The sequence below is a fragment of the Sturnus vulgaris genome, chromosome 1 (assembly GCF_052056855.1).
Source record: "Sturnus vulgaris isolate bStuVul1 chromosome 1, bStuVul1.hap1, whole genome shotgun sequence".
Lineage (NCBI taxonomy): Eukaryota > Metazoa > Chordata > Aves > Passeriformes > Sturnidae > Sturnus > Sturnus vulgaris.
Genome location: NC_142243.1, coordinates 57,436,925 through 57,455,705, shown reverse-complemented (window position 1 = coordinate 57,455,705; position 18,781 = coordinate 57,436,925). Strand labels below are relative to the sequence as shown.

Here is an 18,781-nt window from a genome sequence, read left to right as displayed (position 1 = left end):
CAGGCATCTTTACTCCAGCTGCATAAATTCAGGATAAAGAAAATAAATGATTTATACTTATGAAATACATATGACATCAAGTTCAAGATCAGGAAAAGCGCTGTGACTACTGCTGTTGACTTGAAAACTGTAATATTACAAATGCCAGTACCAAACATCTGGCAGGTGCTTTACAAATGAATTTATAAAGGTAACCCAGATATCATTCAGATTTTGCACTATGAATTTGCTAGAAGATAAGCAATTCAGTAAATAGCATTATGAAGATAGCAGCGTGTCCACACTAAGACAGATGCAAGGTTGAAATTTGCAGATATCATTTGGAGAAGACTATTTAATACTTGACTAATTTAGCTAACAATTTGAAAAAGGTGCTAATTAAAATATGCCTGGGGCTGCCACCTGCTTCCAAAATTGCAGAGATGCTGCAATTGAAATATTTCCACTTAGTTTTTAAACCAAGCATTTGGACTTGTTCAGGCAAACAGACACAAACTTACCATTATGTTAGCAGACCTCACTTTTCAAACTTCCTATATCTGATTACTGCAACATTTTGGACAGTTCTGCAATAATAAGTCCATGATTAAGTGGAAGTGACACCTGGGTACTAAAGCTATAAGAAAGTGTTAGATCTTCAGGTATTTATTTTTTAAACCAACACCACCTTGCAGGATTCTATCTTTTTAGCAATAATGGAAGTAATTGATTTTATCTTACTAGGAAAGGAAGTGAGAGAAATTAGATTTACAAACATTTCATTGCCTGCTCCAGTTGCAGCAGTTACTGACAGGACTTGGGAACACCAGCAAGTTTGTGTTGAAAAACTGCTGGATACATTTGTACCACTCGAACAGGTGATTTCCCAAATCCTTTTCACCAATACAGAGTTGGAACATTACTGGTGAGATAAAGAAGCAGAATAATCGACAGAACCTTCTTGCAGATTCCTTCTGCAGGAACAAACCAAATCTTACTGAGAGTGCTGCAGATTCAGACAATAGCAAGGAAGGCCTGCAGCTTCTTCATGCTGTGAAAAACAGCTTTGTCCTCTTCCCACTTGCATGTGAGGAAGATCATGCACTCAACCGGTGACCAAGCAAAACTGCTTCTCTAGAACACCCTTTCAGGGTGTTCTCAAATCACCTTTAAAGCAGTCCAGAGACACTGTCTCTGACTCACTGAACAGCAGGTCTCCTGCCAAGGTTATTCAGCAAGACTAGAATTTAAATTTCCATATGAGTTTCTAATACAGAGAGTAAAGATTTGTGAGGGCAGAAAGGAGGAAAGGGGAAGTATTTAAAAACATCTTCAAAAGAGTAGTGAAACGTACATTTTAAAAAACCAAACCAACCAACCAACAAGAACAACAAAAAAACCCTTTGCAATTCTAGCTTTCTGAAGTTCAAGAATGATTCCCATCCCTGTAAAACCTTCCAAAGCTGATTTTCAGTTCTGACTTACCCAATCTCCTCTGGATTCTCTTATACTCAAGTTATTATATATTTAGAGTATGTTTCCAAGGCATCCTTTGGGAAAGCACAAGCCACCAGCATGCCTGAAGCACATGGCTCCTGTACAAATCAATGACATGTCTGCTTTAGCACAGACACTTGGAAAAATTCAGGAGATCTCAGCAGTATCACAAAAGCTTAACCTGAGCCAAAGAGAAATGTCCCATTTAATATGAAGGTAGGAACAAAAGAGAAGTAGGCAACCGACTCTATACAGATCAACTGGGGGAAAAAAGTTAAAAAAACTAGGGGCAATAAGTTATTTTGCTCTTCAGTGGTAGGAAGGTTTTTTCTGCCAGTCCAGCTCCATTTTCCCTACCCCTCCAATGGTTCTCACCCTTATAAAGCAGTGTCTACTTCTCTCAAATTTTTAGAGTTTTACAGCAGGAAAAAGCTGAAGGAACACCTTTTACCTCTCAAGAAAAAGACAGCATTCTGGCCAACACTCCTAGCCAGCTGGGACCTTGGACCTCAGTGGGCACATGTAATGAAACAGCTTTTCTGCCAATATGCATATAATGATGGTGGAACTGGGGTCTAGTTCAGCCAATCCCAATCATGGGTCTTGACCCCATTACATGGGATGGAACAGACATCCTAGGCCACTAATGGAGTAGAAGGTGTGTTGGAACATCACAAAAGGGAAAGGTTTAGTTTACTCCACATCCACAAAAGCAGCACGGGCCATGCTTCATGAACTATGTGCAAATTTTCCAAAACAAAGTAAAGCAAGACTTTATCATGAAAAATCATCTTAAGGTTAAGAGAATTCCCAATTTTAATTTGCACCCCCTTTTCTTTTTTAATCTGAAGTGCTAATTAGTATTTCCACAGCCAATACTAGCATTTTTTTAAGAAGGATGCAGTGATTTATTTTTTAATATATACAAAAATCTTCATGTGGAAATTACAAACTAAGGGACAAGGCCTGTATCATCAGCTGCTACTTATTAGAGCAAGACAAAACAAATCATTACAAGCACTGCATCAGAGAAACTAGTAAGCATTTGATTTTTCTTTACCTCTCTGACCTGAACAGCTGATGGAGGAATTAATATTCTTCTGTTAACTTCCCCATATTTCTTTTGCTATGTAGAAACCTTCAGACTTTTTTTTAGTCTGAAGTACCATTTAGCAATGTCATTTTAGTACACTGCCCTTGTTTCTCTCCTATTTGGTCTATCATTATACAGACACAAATCTTCCAAGTGCTCTCTTTCAAATAAAATGGAACAGGCTATTTTTAAAAGGACATCTTTAAAATTATATACAATAAATCCAACACTGGTAAAAATCTATTTTAACAGCATTTCTCCCTTATGCCCACATTTCATCTCTATTGAATATTAAGCAGCACAAATCAAAAGATGGGGCTTGTTGGCTGCTTCAGACTACATTCCCTTTCACAACCACAGCATTTAAGTCTGATCTGGTGGCATTTCTAAATTTATTATATAACTATTATTATATGAAGCTAAACCCCAAGACATGGACCACAGGCACTCCATCATTTCCTCCTGACCCTCAAATCTGACCTATCATTTTCTTTTTAACATTAATTCCCCATTTATGTTTTTCCCCTGTATCTGTACAGATACTGAAGAGGGAAATAATCTTTCTTCCTATAATAAATCATGCAGATGAGCTTATCAAGTCCAAACAGGGTCTCTGGATTGTTTAGGGGAATGAAAAGCTAAAATTAATTTTTAAATGTCAGAAGCACATAGATATTCCAATGTTTTTTCAAGATATAAATTAATCAAACACATTTATGATAATGTAGAATTACAAAAATAAAAGGTCCCATTTATCTTAGCAATTTCTGAAGACTGAATTTTGTAGCTATTTAGTCATCCAACAACACTGACTGTCAAGCAACGAAGAATTAGCATGACTTCAGTCAATGGGGTTACTGTGCTGCTGTCTCTGAAAATCTGAGAATGCAGCCCCCTGCAGCACCATTCACCTGTCCAAGGAACAGTCCCTTAGCCTTTCCCACACCATCACCTTGCTTTTTCTTCTCTCTCTTCCTTCTCTACATTATTCCCTTTTTGGACTGTAAATCTCTACTGCTGTATCATGTTTGTTCTCTGTTGTTTTCTGACCCAGAGCATAATGAGATGCCCACTGGCTGCAGTGACCCACCTTCCTTGCATACATGAGTCCACAAGCAGCCCACCTTTCCAGTTTTCTTAGTCTTTTTCTTTGCTTTTGCTGTCACTCTGGATAACCATTTGCCCCTTACATTCATAAAGGAAAGTCACATTGTCCCCAAATGCTGTTCTTGCTCAAACAGCCCATCCCTCCCAAAAATTGCCCTGGAGAAGAAGTCAATGTTTTGCCTTGCTCCTCCAATTCAAATGCCTTATGGCCTGCCACAAGGCAGGGTTTCAGAGATTCTGGGCACAGCATTGGCTGTGCCTCCTGCCCACCCATTCATCCCTTTGGCTCTTCCTACAGGGAGCAGCTCAGTTCCTGCTGTCCATCATGGGATGGGTTGGGATGGGAAGGAGATAGCTCAGCAAGACTTCATATCCCAAAGTATCACTTTTTGTGCAGCCATAGGAAACCACAAGTACTTTCTTTTAGCACGTGGGGAGGAATCCTTCAAACAAGAAAACCAGACTGGCAGGTCTCTCCACTCTTGGATGCAGAGAGTGGAGTGCTGCCCCTGCCATCGAGCTGCAGCACTAGCCTCATGGGAACCTGAGCAGGACCTGCCTGGGGCTGGAGCATAGTCAGGCTAGGGAAAATGGGGTTACAGCCCATAGGGGGACAGAAAAGCTTGGAGACCTGTTCAGACAGAGCTACTGCTCTGTCTTTCCCACAACCACTTGGGGATCACACGTGTGCCATCCCATCATACAGAGGCTGAGCTGCCTCTCATACTGAAGTCTGTGCCTTTTCTCCTCTCAGCTGATCCCAAAATTATGTTTGCTGTAGCTGCCAGCAGCTTTCTGGCTCCTGCCATCCCACCATGTTCTGCAGGCTGCAGTGGGATCTGTGCTGTGGCAGGCAGGCAGCACGGAATGGGAGAGGCTAAAGAGGAAGCTGATCTTACTCTCCACGTGTAAGTGTCAAGATCCAGAGGGATGGATGTCATACAATAGTCTAATGCACCAATAATTAAAAGCAGATATTTATATTGCATGTCCTCAAAAGGACAAGAACTACAAACCAAAACGTGCAAATATGCAAAGCAAGACTGTCATCAAAGAAAGTCTCTCATCCTTGAAGCATACAGAGGATGAAAACCTTCTCCCCTCCCCAACCCCCCCCCGCAATGTGGCTCCAGTTTATGCAACATTCAGAAGCAAATCAGCACTAGCACATGCTGCATAGGATAACAATGGTCTTTTTTACTGTGGAGGGAATGGTTATGTACTGCTTAGATGTTGCCATAAAAGCAGACTTGAAAAACTGCCATGAAAATTCACCTGTGCACGCATACCACTTTCTTCCCCAGCCTTGCAAGAACCATAAAGAAGTAGAAACAAAACACCCTAGTAGTAGTCTAGCTTTCAATTAAAAAAAAAAATACACATGCTGAGGAGATGTAAACCTTTCCCTATCTTCTATAAGTGCAGATGACTCTTTGTAAATATAAATAGAACAGTAACATAGCTGCCAAGAAGCCCAAGTTTAAGCAATCATGTATTAGTTCAAGGACACTAAAAACCCCACAAATGCTAGAAAATCCTATGAGGAAAACAGCAAATGCCTTCTGTGCACAAATCAAGACTTTGCCTCCCTCCTAAGTTCTGAAGTCCAAACTTGCAAGCTGGCAAAGAGAAGAGATCATCATGGAAGAGTGAAGGAAGCTGAGACAGGACAATTGATACCTTCTACCCCACCCTAGAGACCCCATAGTACAAACTTATGACAAAGCCACATTTATGGCAACTTATGACAAAGACATGCAAGAAGTGCTATGTTTGTCCAGAACATTTCTCCACAGGAAAAACAACTTAAAACTGAGAATTTTGGGGGAACAAAGCTTTGTTTCAGCAAATCCATTTAAAAATAAAAATCTAATCCAACTAGAAATCTGTGTCATGCATTAATTGTTTCATACACGTGTGCTCTTTTTTCAGGTTAATTTTTTTCCCAGTCACTGCCTTTTGGTTACATCCACTGCAGAGATGGTTCACAGCAATGCTCCTCATGCAGCACAGCTGGAAACGTGAGTTTCCTCTGCTGGTAAAATCTCTGGCATTTATCTGTGATACTGAAGGGAAAAAATCCATGTAAGACAGAGTCCACCAAAATGCTTCTACATATGAATTCTCATTTACAAGTTCAGCAATCTACTCTGACCCATCATCCACTGTGCACTACGGCTATCAGGCCCTTTTCTGCTTTCCTTAGGGAAAATCTTTCCCTTCTCTTCCTTCCATCCTGGCAGACTGGCCTCAAAAACAAAGGCCAAATTATGCATATATCTGCTGTGGGAGGCCTGATTGACACTCTAATCTCTCTGTGCTGGTGTGCCAATGGAAGAGGTCCAGCAGAATCCAACCACCAAAATTATGCCCCATCTGAGAAATAGTGCAGCAGGAATTCTTATTCAAAGCAAAATCCAATCCAAAGGCAGACTTTTGGAGAAAACCTGTGAAGGACCTCAAGCCAATAACTCTCCAATGCCAAGTAGAGAGCTCATCTCTGAAGGTTAGTAATACTGAGGGCACCTGCCCTGTGGCCAGAGACAAAGAAGGTGGCTGCCAAAAAAACCATGGAATGATCAACAATTCCCTACTGTGGTGTGATGATACTTTACCTGTAATGAAGGCTGTCAGTAAAAATTTAAGCCCAGAAAATATTTTGTGCACACTTAGATGCAACAGGGAGTTGAGATCAGCAAAGCATTTGCTAAACTGGCTGCAGAGGCCTCATAGTTAATAAGAATAGTTAATAAGTTAATAAGCTCTGGATAATTAATATAAACTCAAAGGTGGAGTAAACTAGGAACGGAGCTCTAGAGCAAAATCACTAACGCCAAAAGGAAAGTAAGGATAAAAAAAGTAAATCCATTTTGTCTTTGTTCTTCCTTTATCCCTTAGAAGAAGCAGCAGCAGGGAAGTGCTCCCTTTAGGCAGTAGCAGCCTCTTTTCCCCCTCATGCAAGGAAGTGTCCTATGCTACACCCGTGGTGCTGAAATGTATGGAGCTTTCCCACCTTTGAGCACTGCACACCTCTCTACACAAGAAAAATCCTGTGTTTTCAAAGGTGATGAACTCCCTTAGTTTGCAATGGCTCCAGCATTCCTGAAAACCAATAGGTCTATGGGCTCATGGGCAATCACAGCCCGAAAAAGTTTTACACTAATTTTTTTTTTTTTTTTGCCATCCCTTCACTGAACAGCATTTGTTAAGAGGAATATTCACAGGATCAATTAGGTAGGAAAACACCTCTGAGACCATCGAGTCCAACCCTACCACCACCCTGACAACTCTTCATTCCATGGCACTGAGTGCCACGTCCAGTCTTTCCCTGAACACCTCCAGGACTCCACCAGCTCCCTGGGCAGCTGTTCCAATATCTAACCAGCCTTTCTGTGAGGAAATTCCTCCTAATGTCCAACCTAAACCTTTCCTAGAGCAGCTTGAAACTACGTTCTCTTGTCCTTGTTTGCCTAGGAGAACAGCAGCACCTTCTTCCCTTTATTTCCCGCTAGGACGCTCTGGGATCCCAAAGCTCCAAGCGCACGGAAAGGGATGGCGCTGCCAGAGGCCGCACAGGCGCCACCGCGGCGGATCGGCCCTCACAGCTCTGCCCAGCCCCCGCCGGCGAGGCGGAAGGAGCGGCAGGTCCCGGAAACCGGAGGAAAAGAAAAAAATCCAAATAAAACCCCGCCCCCAAAAGCTTCTTTTTCCACCTAAACTCCGCCCCGCCCGCCGCCGTGGCGTCACGCGCTCCGCCGCTCAGTGCGACGTGTCCCTCGGCCGGCGGTGAGGGCGGATCGGTGGGCCCCGGTATTCCCGGCCTCGGGAGACGGGGATCAGGGATAAGGGATAAGGGATGGGGGCTGAACAGCGGGGATTGGGATGGGGCCAGGGATTGTAGGGACTGCGGCAGGCAGGGGGGCCTCGGCCGGGGAGAGGGGAAAGGGAGCGGCCGGGGACGCGAGAGGGGCCGGCATCGTACCGGGAGCGTCCTGCCAGGGGTTCCGTATGGATTAATGGAAGCAAATCCCTCCGGTGGGTGTCCTGCGTGCGGGGCAGCGCCGGCACACGCCTGCTGTGAGAACAGGTCTCGGCCACAACATTGTCTCCGTGCTCACCAGCCCTCCGGTAGCTTTCGGCGTGGGGGTCTCCTCACACCGGCGATTTTTGTTTATTTAGGCGCCCTTAGTGGTGTTCGCAGAAACACGGCGTAGATCACAAGAAACACGGTCATAAGCTGAAAGCTAAACTGTGATGGAGTTGTTGTGTTCCTCTTCTAGGCTGAAAGGCATAATTTTCCTTTTTTTTTTTTTTTTTTTTTTTTTTGCAGTCAGAAATAGGCCCTCATGTTTGTTTACTGAAACAGTGTCTTAATTTCCTGCAAAGTATCTTAGGTTGGAATATGACACTTTATCTTAAGCCTTTAACAAATTGTATAGGTAACTGCTACTTCTGTAATTAAAAAATTCTGGTTTTCAGTATATATGTGGAACCATTAATGCTAAATGTGTCTGTCTTTGCAGGCAATCATGGATCAGGTAATGCAATTTGTGGAACCCAGCCGTCAGTTTGTAAAAGATTCCATACGACTTGTTAAGAGATGCACCAAGCCTGACAGGAAAGGTAAAGCACACAATAAACCAGAACACAATCCTTATTTCCTCTTGTACCTTAGCATGTGTCTTTACATAGATCACTTCTGTTGATTCGTTTGCTGTGGATATTTCTCAGCTGCCAATATGAGATTTAAACTTGAGCTTTAGTTGTCTAAATGTCAGTGTTTAAGGTTCTGGCTGTAATAAACTTGAGCATTTTCTTTTCTGTACGTACGTAGGCATGTGAGTGGTAGGAAAATTGACCTTAGGAGAGAGGTTAAGGGGCTGAAATTCACTGCTCCACAGTTGTCAGTCATTGCCTGATTGGGACAGGAACAATTTCATTGCTGGGAGTATGGAAGAGGAGGTTTTGGACTAGAGAGGCCTCTGAGAGAAGCTGTAACTAAAACCAGAATGCAACTGGTCCTCCTTACTGAAAGTTCCAGTGTTTTATTCATGTGAACAGGTCTGTGACTTAAATTTGCTATTGAGATCTGAGAGGAACTCCATTCCTTGTCAGACTGGCAGGTTTCTGAGGGGCTGTTGACCTTCTTAATCAACTTCATGGTTGCTGTCCTAAAGTAATTGAATATATCCTAAGTACTCGATTTTTGCGGGGTCTTACAGTGCTGTCCTGTGACAGACATAAATACAGATCTTCCATTTTTTATGCTGTATTAGAGATTACTTTCAGGGCTTGTAGGGATGTGAAGGAAACATTATGAGATACATGTTTCATGAATTGTCATTGTGCGTATTTTTGATTCTGCTTATTTAAAAAAGATGGTGATCTTTGTGGAAATCTGCATCTTCTCTCTGAGAATCTCATCTGTCTTCTGAAAAAGTGGATTTATTTCTTAGCATCTGTGCAGATTTTGAAGTGTTTCCAGTGTTAACATGGTTCTGCAAAGAGAGATCTCTCCTTTGGTCACTGCAGTGCACGTCTGTATACCATACATGAGACTTCCTGACATTTTTTTTTCTTTTTCAGAGTTCCAGAAGATTGCCATGGCAACAGCAATAGGCTTTGCGATAATGGGTTTTATTGGTTTCTTTGTCAAATTGATCCATATCCCAATCAACAATATAATTGTGTAAGTGAATATGGCCTTCAATTTCAGTAAATTTTTACCTCTTCAGTTTTAATAGAGGACATTAGTGAATGCTACAGGACCCATGTTGTTTTCGTGTCTGTGCATTTCACGTGTTAGTGTAATATGACAAGTATTCCTTGATTCAAAAGACTTTATGAACAATGCATGCTGCAAGGTATTAAATCCATTGTTCTTAAGGTTTTTTCTGAGTATTCTGCTTCAAAACTGAAGGTCAGGTATTTTGATTTCCAGTTCCTCAGTGTATGTTTGACCATAGAATATTTACCTTATTTGGATCTTGTATAATCTTGTTGTTTCAAGTTTATAATTTGGGTATCCAGAGTAAATGGATGGATGGTAAAGAAAACTGAGTGGTTGTGCTCTAGGATGATGGGCACATAACGAAGTTGCTCTTTTTTCATTTACTGAGTGCTGGATATGTTTGAAACATTGTTTTTTATGTGTAACTGCATCCTGTAAAATCCCTTTTGGAATGAATGTTACATCATGAAAAATTTGAACTTCAAGTTGACTGGCACCATGGTAGTGACTTATGAACAGTATTAGTTAAAACTCCTCATATACTCTAGAGCTGATGTAATCCCTTCTTCAGTACTGGAAGAGGTTAAAGACCATTCTGTGTCCATGATGTGTGACTTCCTTTTACCTGTAAGAGTGGTCATCTAGGCAAGGAGTGTTTGAAAATGGGAGATAAGCTCTAGTGGTTGTCCTAACAAGGCAGTGGTGGGAGGATAAGTAAGACTTCAGGTGGGGTCACTTGATCACACTTCATTAGTTGAAACTGATTACTTTGTTCTCTCAACAGAGGTGGCTGAATATTCATCATGAAGAAGAAAGTTGTGATACCTGCAGCAATGATTTCACGGCTTTAATTTGTTTGATATTAAACAAGCTCAGTTTGGGTTTTCAAACACTCTTGTCGTCTTTTTTTTTTTTTTTTTTTTTTTAAGTGTATGTGATCATACCTGTCGACAGGCTCTTATTTTATTTTATTTTGGGGCAATAGTAGTTGTGTGTTTCACTTGTTTTGTTACTTCTTTTAACCATAGTAGAGTCATTCAGGTGGGAAGTAAGCTTGGAAGATCTGTAGTTCAATGTCCTGCTTCAGCCTGGGTCAGTGTTGCATTCTAATGAGGTTGCCTAAGGTTTTCTCCAGTCAAATACTGAAAGCTTCCAAGGGGGACAGTTGTATGACCTCTCTTCAGGAGCTATTTACAAAGCAGTACATTAAGCTTTGGAACAGCAATGTTCCAGCAAAAGCAGACGGCAAGAAAACAGCATTTCTGTATCCTTTCAAGTGGTATTGTAAAAGTGTATGGGAATTCCTGTCACTAATTTCTGGAATCACCATAATTATCACTAATTCCTTTCTTCATTTGGAACTCATGCTAGGTTATAGTATATACTTGACAGGAAAAAAAAATCTTGTCAAACAAAGACATTGCGTTGCTAGTCCTTATTCTGATGGCATAATTCAAAAACCCAAACACAGTTGATTACTGAGACGTACCATTTGAGGATAATTTAGTTTTCAGAGACACTGTAGTCTTTCACAAATCCACAGCTTGCTCACACTGTTGGATAGTATATATACCCATTTTAGATCCTGTTCTGTACATAGAATCGTAAAGGCCCCTGCATGTTGACCTGGAAGTCTCCATTATTTTAAATAATTATATATTCTGATTTAAAGAACTAAGCCTCTAAAAGCTGTGGTAGATAAAATGCTCTTTCTCCTCAGATTGAGATTGACTTTTAATTCACTTCAAAAATTTCACTGTAAGCATTTGGTATTTGAAGAAGGCACAATGGTACTTGTAATACAGACTTCAAAAGCACTTAATACTGGGACATCTGATACTGGTATTACAACAAACTTCTTCAGTACACCAACTTGCTTCCTAAGTAGAAATGTTAAATTATTCTTCTTCTTGAGAAATCTTCACCAGCATCTACATATGTTACAAACCAGGACAGAAAAATGAGATAGTTAATCTTGGTGCTATCATCTTGTAATATACTATGTGCAACTGGATACTGTATTTCCTTTTGGCAGGAGGGGAAAAATAGATTAGTATTGGAATAAAATATTTTGTAAAAGTAGGCTGAACTAACCAGATAAGCAGCAACAGTTTCTTTACGTTCATTTTGGTTTGTGGTTGTTCTCAATGGCTGCTCATGCACCTTCTGATTAAGTAGTGTGATTTACCAGAATGAAGTACTCTGTGACTGCAAGTAATTTTGATTCAATCTTTTATTTCAGACTTGTTTTTCCTTCAATACAGAAAATCAGTGCCTGCTTATATCTTGCAACAACTTAATTCTTAGTGTCTTAATTCAGTGAAATTTTGTAGTAATTTGAGTTGTGTCAGATCAGAAAAGGCAGCTGTAGCTGATCTTATCTTTTAATAGCCATTGTCCACAGCAAAGGTTTGTCTGTCTCGATGGTCACAATCCCGGAGTTGTCATAGGTGTTGGAAGTACTGACAAGTGTTCCAAACTTCAGCACCTGATTATCTGTGAAAAGTAAGGAAGAGACTGAGTGGTTCTCTACAACAATAAAAGGACATCAGTGCATTTGTTTTGTAAGACCACTGCTCCCACAAGGAACAAAAAAAGTAGCTGAATAAATCTAACCCAGACAAATATCTAGTTAGAAGGCTTATGTAAGATTTTTTGATGACCTGAAGAGGCAATAATAAATTAATCCCCAAATTAATAGTTTGAGTTTACAGCAGATTATTACAAAAGCAGTTTGTCAGGTAATCCTGAGTTTCACATCTGGAAATTTGTATTTCATTAGGAGCAGTTAAAATACTAGTGCTAGAAAAAGTATTTAAAGTAAAACAAAGAAGACCTTACTGTAGTTTAAAAGTTGGGATTTGCTTTAGCTCAGCAACAAGCCTACAATCTTTTAAAATGTGAACAGTTCTAGAGTAAAGGCCAGCAGTTAAAAGTGATATTATTTAACAACTTTAAATTCAGGGACTTGCATCTTTTCTTCTGCTGCATGTGAGGTAGGTGTTCATGTGCATTAGAAACCAAGTGGCATTACTCTAACAAATGGCAAACCATGCAATTTAAGTTCTACCTTTCATTTCTTCCCTTTTTGAGATATGATATTCCTGCTCCTATGCTTGTTACTAGCTTCAAGTGAACTGGAGAGGAGGTTTCAGCTGCTAGCTGAATTTGTTGGAATGAGAGAGTAACACTCCAGTTTCACTACTGCCAATGGAAGAATCCTGCCATTTGAAGTTGAGGAGCTGGGAGCATAACTGCAACACAATGCAGAAATCCAGCGAAGAGAAAATACCCCAATACTACTGTACTGTATCAATTGTGCACCTAAAATAAAAGTGCTAGATTCTGACAGGATGTTTTTGGACACACAACAGCACCAGGCATGCTCCCAGACAAATGCCAGTATGAATGAATGTTGGTGTTTGCCTTTGGAAGACACAGCAGAGGCCACAGGGGATATGTCTTGCCAGAAAACACAGATTTCACCGTTTGAAGGTAAACAATGGATAGAGTTCCCTGAGTAAAAATACTGTGTTAAGTACTGTGGTCAAGCTATGAATGTTTCCAATCAGTTTTAAGTAGGAAAGAAGCTTAAATACTTTAAAACATTTGCTGACACACAAATTACCTTCTTTTGGTTACTATACATTGAAACTTGAAGGGGGTGGGCAGGAAGAACTTTGTTGATGAACTGCTGTATAAACCCACACTCATTTAGTATCATTTATTGCTTCTCACTCAAGACTCAAAATAATACTTGATGTTTCACAGCTTTGCATATAAAATAATGGCTTTGCAGAAGGCAAGAATTAACAACCACATGGCAGCTTAATGAAAAAAAATCTAAAGCCGTATTTCTTAGTGCATAAAATCAAGTGAAAACGAGAGCCTTTCCCCTCGTCTTTTCAATAGAGAATTCTTGCCCACTAGATGGAGCCTTTAATCTTTATCAGGTTTTCTGCTGGATAAGGCTCATAGTATGAAATGCTGAAATAAAAAAATGCAAAAACTGTGGAACAGTACTGCTGATTCACGTGGCTTACATGGAACAATTCCAAGCACTTAGTTTCACAACCAGCCAACATTTCAACTAACATAATTAAAAATGCATGTTTTCCATTCAATAGATGAACAGTAATTAATGTGAAAACCTAGGTTTGAGCCGGTAAAGGAAATAAGAGGATGTGCAAACCTACTGCTGCCAGGCAGACTTTCTGCTGTGTCATGCATTCTGATGGAAGTTTACAAGGTCAAAAAGTGCTAAGTTTTATCAGTTCACACCTGATCCTTCCCTTATTTGTTATTAAATTTATTTGTTAAGTCCTAGCAAGAACTTAGGTCTTGGGGAAAAAAAAATCCCACTTATTACAACACCCATTTTCACTACTGAGATTCCTTTTCAGATACACATTCCAAAGAAAACCACCTTTTTATTTTTTACTATTTAGTATTTATAGTTTTGCTATAATTGGGTATCAAATCCAATTTTAATAAAGGATTCCACACTATGATTTAAAAAAATGCAAACTTCAGAAACCCGAGAAGTTCTCTAATTTTCTAATTAAAAGAAATCTTATTTTGGATCATTGAAATAGTAGTCTCTTGATTTTTGTGAAACCTTTAAAGGGTTGGTTTGGATAAACCCATAAGTGATTAACTGCAATACCTCCCAGCATTAGAAGTTTTGTTTAGTGCTTTGGTTCCAATCAGACTGTATTTACTGATAATAGATTGCTGATGAGAAAAATACTCAGCTCCTCCATTGTAGCTATGCTATTTTTCATTACTCTCCATCTATCAAGTCAGCAAGGACTTCAATACTAAAAGCAAATGCTGTTCCTGCCTTTTTTTGGAGGCGGAAAAAAACCCAAACCACCAATATCCCCCCCTGCCCCTCCCCCCAAAACTCCCAAACCAACAAAATCTATCATGTGACAGTTTTTTATGGTGTGCCTTATGTTCTTATCAGTAACAAATTTTTGTCTGATGGAGTGCAGCAACCACTGTCTAATGGATTGCAGCATACCACTTATTTAGACCTAAACATGGGCATGGAGAGGACTGACTTTGATGAAGTAGTGGAGGAATGTTTCTCTAGCAGTTTATCTTTTGCTTAGATGATGTTTTAATCTGCCAGGGCTGGAGAATGTTGGACATAATTTAAGAGAAGAAAACTGAGGGCACATAGGTGAGCTTTCCAAAGGACCATAATCACAATGATCATTACTTCTTAGACATCTTTTTTACTGACCAAATTACACGACAGAAGAGATCTCAGTAACCATAAGACTGGCAATTTCCACTATTTTATTGCTCTTACTCTGATAATTAAAAAAAAAAAACACAAATCCTAGGATGTCATATGAAAAATGTTAATCTTGGGGGTAAAATTTTGAAAATTCATTAATCTTAGGGATGCAAGAACATTTGGAAATGTTAACAGAATGCCACCTGTAGGTAATTAAGTTACATAAATAATAAAAACCCCCAAACCTAAAAATTTATTGTAAAATCTCATCCTAATTATACTTCTACCACAGTAGGGAGTTATTTTTGAGTGGCTGGTACATAAGCCTTCCTTGCAATCCTTGTGCTGCTGGCTTTCAGCCTGGAGCCTGAGAAATAGTGTGGCCTAATTATAACTAGATTGGAGGTCATCATGTCAAGTGCTGCAAAAACACTCTCAACATCAGGTAATTCCTCTTAATGATTGTATTAATAATCTAGTAGACTTATAAACATAATCTCTATGTTCCATTGTACTATTTAGGACACTTAAAGTTCAGTCCAGAGAAGAGAGGTTATCTATCTATCTAAAAAAAAATATATCAATCAAGGTTTTGTGTACATCTTACAAGCTGCCCTTACGCAGTACTTGAGGGAGGCATGTACAGAGAAAAACTTAATCCTAAGCTTGTCATATATGGCAAAACCAAATCGTGTCAGGGTCTCATTACTGTTACCATGAATGACTAAAGATAAAATACTATCATGTTAAGCATGTCCCACACAGACACTGTGATACTTATGCTATGCTTCCTTTTCTCAACTGTGTCTCAATTATTTCCTGAAATATGTAAAGTTACACCATGCTGGTTTCCACTGCTGAAAATAGAAACAAGGAAAGGAATACAAGCAGATTGCCACTGCTGGCATGGATGTGGGGAATATTAAAATAATTAATTATTAATTAAAAGTCGTATTATAGTGAATGTAATCGTCTTCCCCCTAGGCAAATGCTGCCTCAAAATGATAGAAAATTAAGATCAATAAGCTGAAACACAAGCTAAAGTGAAATATTGAATCACCATTTGGTATCCTATTACAGTCTGGAGAGGATTTCCCTGAAGTTGTGTTAGGAGCAAAAATCTGCATTTAAATGGAGATACATTAGTAATGCATGAGCTAGTACTTTGCAGGTCACCCTGTGTCTGCAGAACAGCAGCATTAATTTTGCTATTTAAAAATAAAAATCCCACGACTGATTTTCCTTTCATTTCTCCTGGGTTTACACTTGTGGTTAGGCTGACTTCACTGGAGTTAATCTTCATTTACACTGATGGATACAAAGGAAAAATTGGGTGCTTGATCTCTGTGCAGTGGCAACTGCAAAACTGGAAGTTGCAAATAGCAGTAATTTACAATAAAGCATGAACTATTTTCAATACTTACACAACAGATGTACCATAAAGGCTTGCTGAGTCTGCTGGGAGGGGCTGACTAGCCTGGTAGTCAGATTCCCTCATGGCCTAGGGGAGTTTTGAATAAGCAGAAACTGCACTGGGCATTTTTTTGTAACTATTGTAACTTTGGGTACCTGGTTTTGTGGCACAAAACAGTGGTTTTATAATCTCAACACATTCACACAAGCAGACTTAGGAAAGCATTGAGAGGATATGGGAGGAAGGGGGGCCAGCAGGCACAGCTAGGTGGCTTTTCCACCGGTTCAGGTGCTGGCAAAGACTCTTGGCCAGGGCTCTGCAGCACAGGCCTGCCTGGCCTCACATTGGGGGGATTTTAGGAGATTACAGCCAAAGTTTAGAGGCTGTCAAAGCTTCACAATTTCATTTAAAAAGAGAAAAAATATATTAATAGAACTGTGTGTTCTACCCTGGATGAAAACCACCCATGCTGAGAGAGCTTTCAGAAATGCAAATGAATGTCAGAAGTTCTCAAATTTATTTCCAGCATACATTTTTTTCCACATGTTTTTTCCAACTTTGCAATAACGGTAAGAATTTGTAATTGTAAGAATAGCTCTAAGTCCTCCTGTCACATCACCTGCTTGGTGGCAATTTAAAATGATTAGCTGATAAAAATGATGCTAAGAAGACTTCTTTCTACACTAAGGTCTCTGCTGCTGCTACTGCTTCACCAAGATCAACAAGCATCATTAACTGTACTGAGTTTCTACAGCTATTAGCAGCATTTTAGCACTACCAACAAGATGTGCTTCAGTGTTTGTTCAAAATCAAGTTAGTGTCTTAATTAAAGGGGCCTGGAAAGCTAGACAAGGAAGCTCTACATACTGTTTTCAGTAGTGCCTTTCTGGTTTAAATGTGATAAAGTTATAATGGAATTGATCTAGCAAAAACATAAATATAAAGTAAGTCAGGAAAATAGCTGTCTGGAAGACGGTTTCACTAACCTAAAAGCAAAGCCAGGCTACGAAGTAATTTTAAAAATTGAGTTTAGCCAGGAAGAAGTAGGGTGTTTGCTTAATTTTTGATGCTTTTCACTAAGTTTGTATATTTCTCAAACTGCTTACAACTGAGGTGCTGTACGGGTGACAGGTACTATTAATAAAGTGTTAGAGCACTGAAGAAACAGCTGCAGAAATAAAATGTAGCTTCAGTTTGACAGTCACTGCTCTAGAGATTTTGCATATAAGCTAGACAAAATAACTTGTTGCTATTTTGGTCTGTCTCTACTTCATGTTGTGAGATAAAGAACACTATTCTCATGAGAAAAGGGCAAGAGTAATACTGAGAAGCATCAGCTAATGAATTGTCTTACTGCTAACTTGTCCATAAGACACCTCATAGCACACATCATCCTATTATGCTGTCATCTTTAGAGGCATTACTTTGTCACACAAAGCTGAGGATGGCAATCTGGTGCAACACTGAAACCTGAGATTAGCTAAAACAATGGTGTTCTGTCACAGCATTTAGGTCTGAAGCTCTGGTTTGACATGACAGCAAAGAACCTAAAAATACTTGCTATTTTGAAAGCTGCTACACTGTCAAGTTGATATAATGCATGTAGCAGTGAAATCTACTGAATTTGTTAGAGAAAGGTATCTAAATGATCCTAGTACTTGACCATAGACAATGCTGCAGAAAGGAATGAAATTCTCCCTACATTCCTCATGACTGGACTGTTGGAGACAGGAAAGAGAGATGGGAAGAGAAAGGAGAGGGAATCTTTTCCTCATCCAAATCTCAGGGCTAGGTGACTACATCCATGTACTCAGGCTTTGAACAACATAGCACCAGAAAGTGTTTCAGCACAACCAGATTTAGGACTGACCAAGATCAACAATTCACCTCTAGCTACAGTAATTTTCCAGTGCTTCATATAAAAATTTAAAAAAACCCCTATCTCTCAAACCCCTATATATCCTTCAACAGGTTTTAAAGTGTGATATTAGTTAATCAGAACACAATGTTAATTACTTTTCTATTCTTTGGACTCCTGATAAATCCTGTCACATTTAGATTACTATATTTGCAAGAAGAAGTAGTAAAAGATAATTTTAAAACATTCATAATATAAGTTTTTCAGCTTCTGTATGCATATCATTGTTCCCATAATTTCCAAAAGTATGCAGACACAATGATTATTTCTGTATCGATCAAACTGGACCTGTAGGTGATATATTGGTATATGGATATTTGCTCAGTAAATACTTACACATGTTGGATGAAATGGGAATCTCATTCAATTGCTCCATGGAGGAGAACAGCAGCAGTGCCATAAATATTTCACAACTGTCTTGGACAACTGCTTATATCACCTACCACTGTGTAGGACGAGTCCCCACCAGCAAGTCTCCCAAGAATTTAGCACTTCTCTGCTTTCTGTGATGGGGATATGATTTTCCTAAGGGATTTGATCTAAAGCCAGTTCCTAGTCAGCCCTGAAAAACAAATTTAAGCAGGCTGTCTTCTTATTGCTGCTGCAAGCACTAGCTCAGCACCGTATCCACAGTTCTGTTCTGCTGCACACACTTCTCCATCACTGGGCCTCTGTGCTAAAATTAAATATGATTTGACAAAGCTCTGTAAAGTCTCAGTCCTTAACTCCAATGTGCAAAGTTATAATGGCAAAGATCAAAGCAGACCTTCTGAACTCTGTGAGGGTGTACTGGG

At 39.6% G+C, this 18,781-nt stretch overlaps 2 protein-coding genes across 10 annotated transcripts in view; one reads left to right on the top strand and one right to left on the bottom strand.

Annotated features, from left to right (window-relative positions):
• The first annotated feature begins 7,310 nt into the window (after nt 1-7,310).
• Nucleotides 7,311-10,297, top strand: SEC61G (SEC61 translocon subunit gamma). Of its 8 annotated transcripts, none has more exons than XM_014887658.2 (4): nt 7,311-7,462; nt 8,200-8,299; nt 9,263-9,365; nt 10,192-10,297. In XM_014887658.2, exons 2-4 carry the CDS (start codon nt 8,206-8,208, stop codon nt 10,199-10,201), a joined length of 207 nt encoding a protein of 68 aa, XP_014743144.1. In that variant the 5' UTR covers nt 7,311-7,462; nt 8,200-8,205; the 3' UTR covers nt 10,202-10,297. The 8 variants fall into 8 exon arrangements, with proteins under 8 accessions (XP_014743144.1, XP_014743145.1, XP_088023579.1 ...); XM_014887659.2 differs by having other exon boundaries at nt 7,423-7,476; XM_088167453.1 differs by having other exon boundaries at nt 7,430-7,486.
• Nucleotides 10,298-11,625: 1,328 nt separating this feature from the next.
• The window catches only part of TPK1 (thiamin pyrophosphokinase 1), a 293,837-nt gene continuing 286,681 nt past the window's right edge, over nt 11,626-18,781 (bottom strand). For both annotated transcript variants that reach the window (XM_014887648.2, XM_014887650.2), the window contains one exon: nt 11,626-11,903. In XM_014887648.2, the coding sequence (XP_014743134.2) occupies nt 11,785-11,903 (119 nt within the window). In that variant the 3' untranslated portion in view covers nt 11,626-11,784. The remainder of the gene's footprint in view (nt 11,904-18,781) is intronic.

What these genes read in the sequence shown, in the direction of transcription:
- SEC61G (XM_014887657.2), top strand. Translation starts at nt 8,182, where the DNA reads ATGTGTCTGTCTTTGCAGGCAATCATGGATCAGGTAATGCAATTTGTG. An exon ending in CACCAAGCCTGACAGGAAAG is followed by an intron (nt 8,300 to 9,262) that starts GTAAAGCACACA and finishes TTTCTTTTTCAG; the next exon opens with AGTTCCAGAAGATTGCCATG.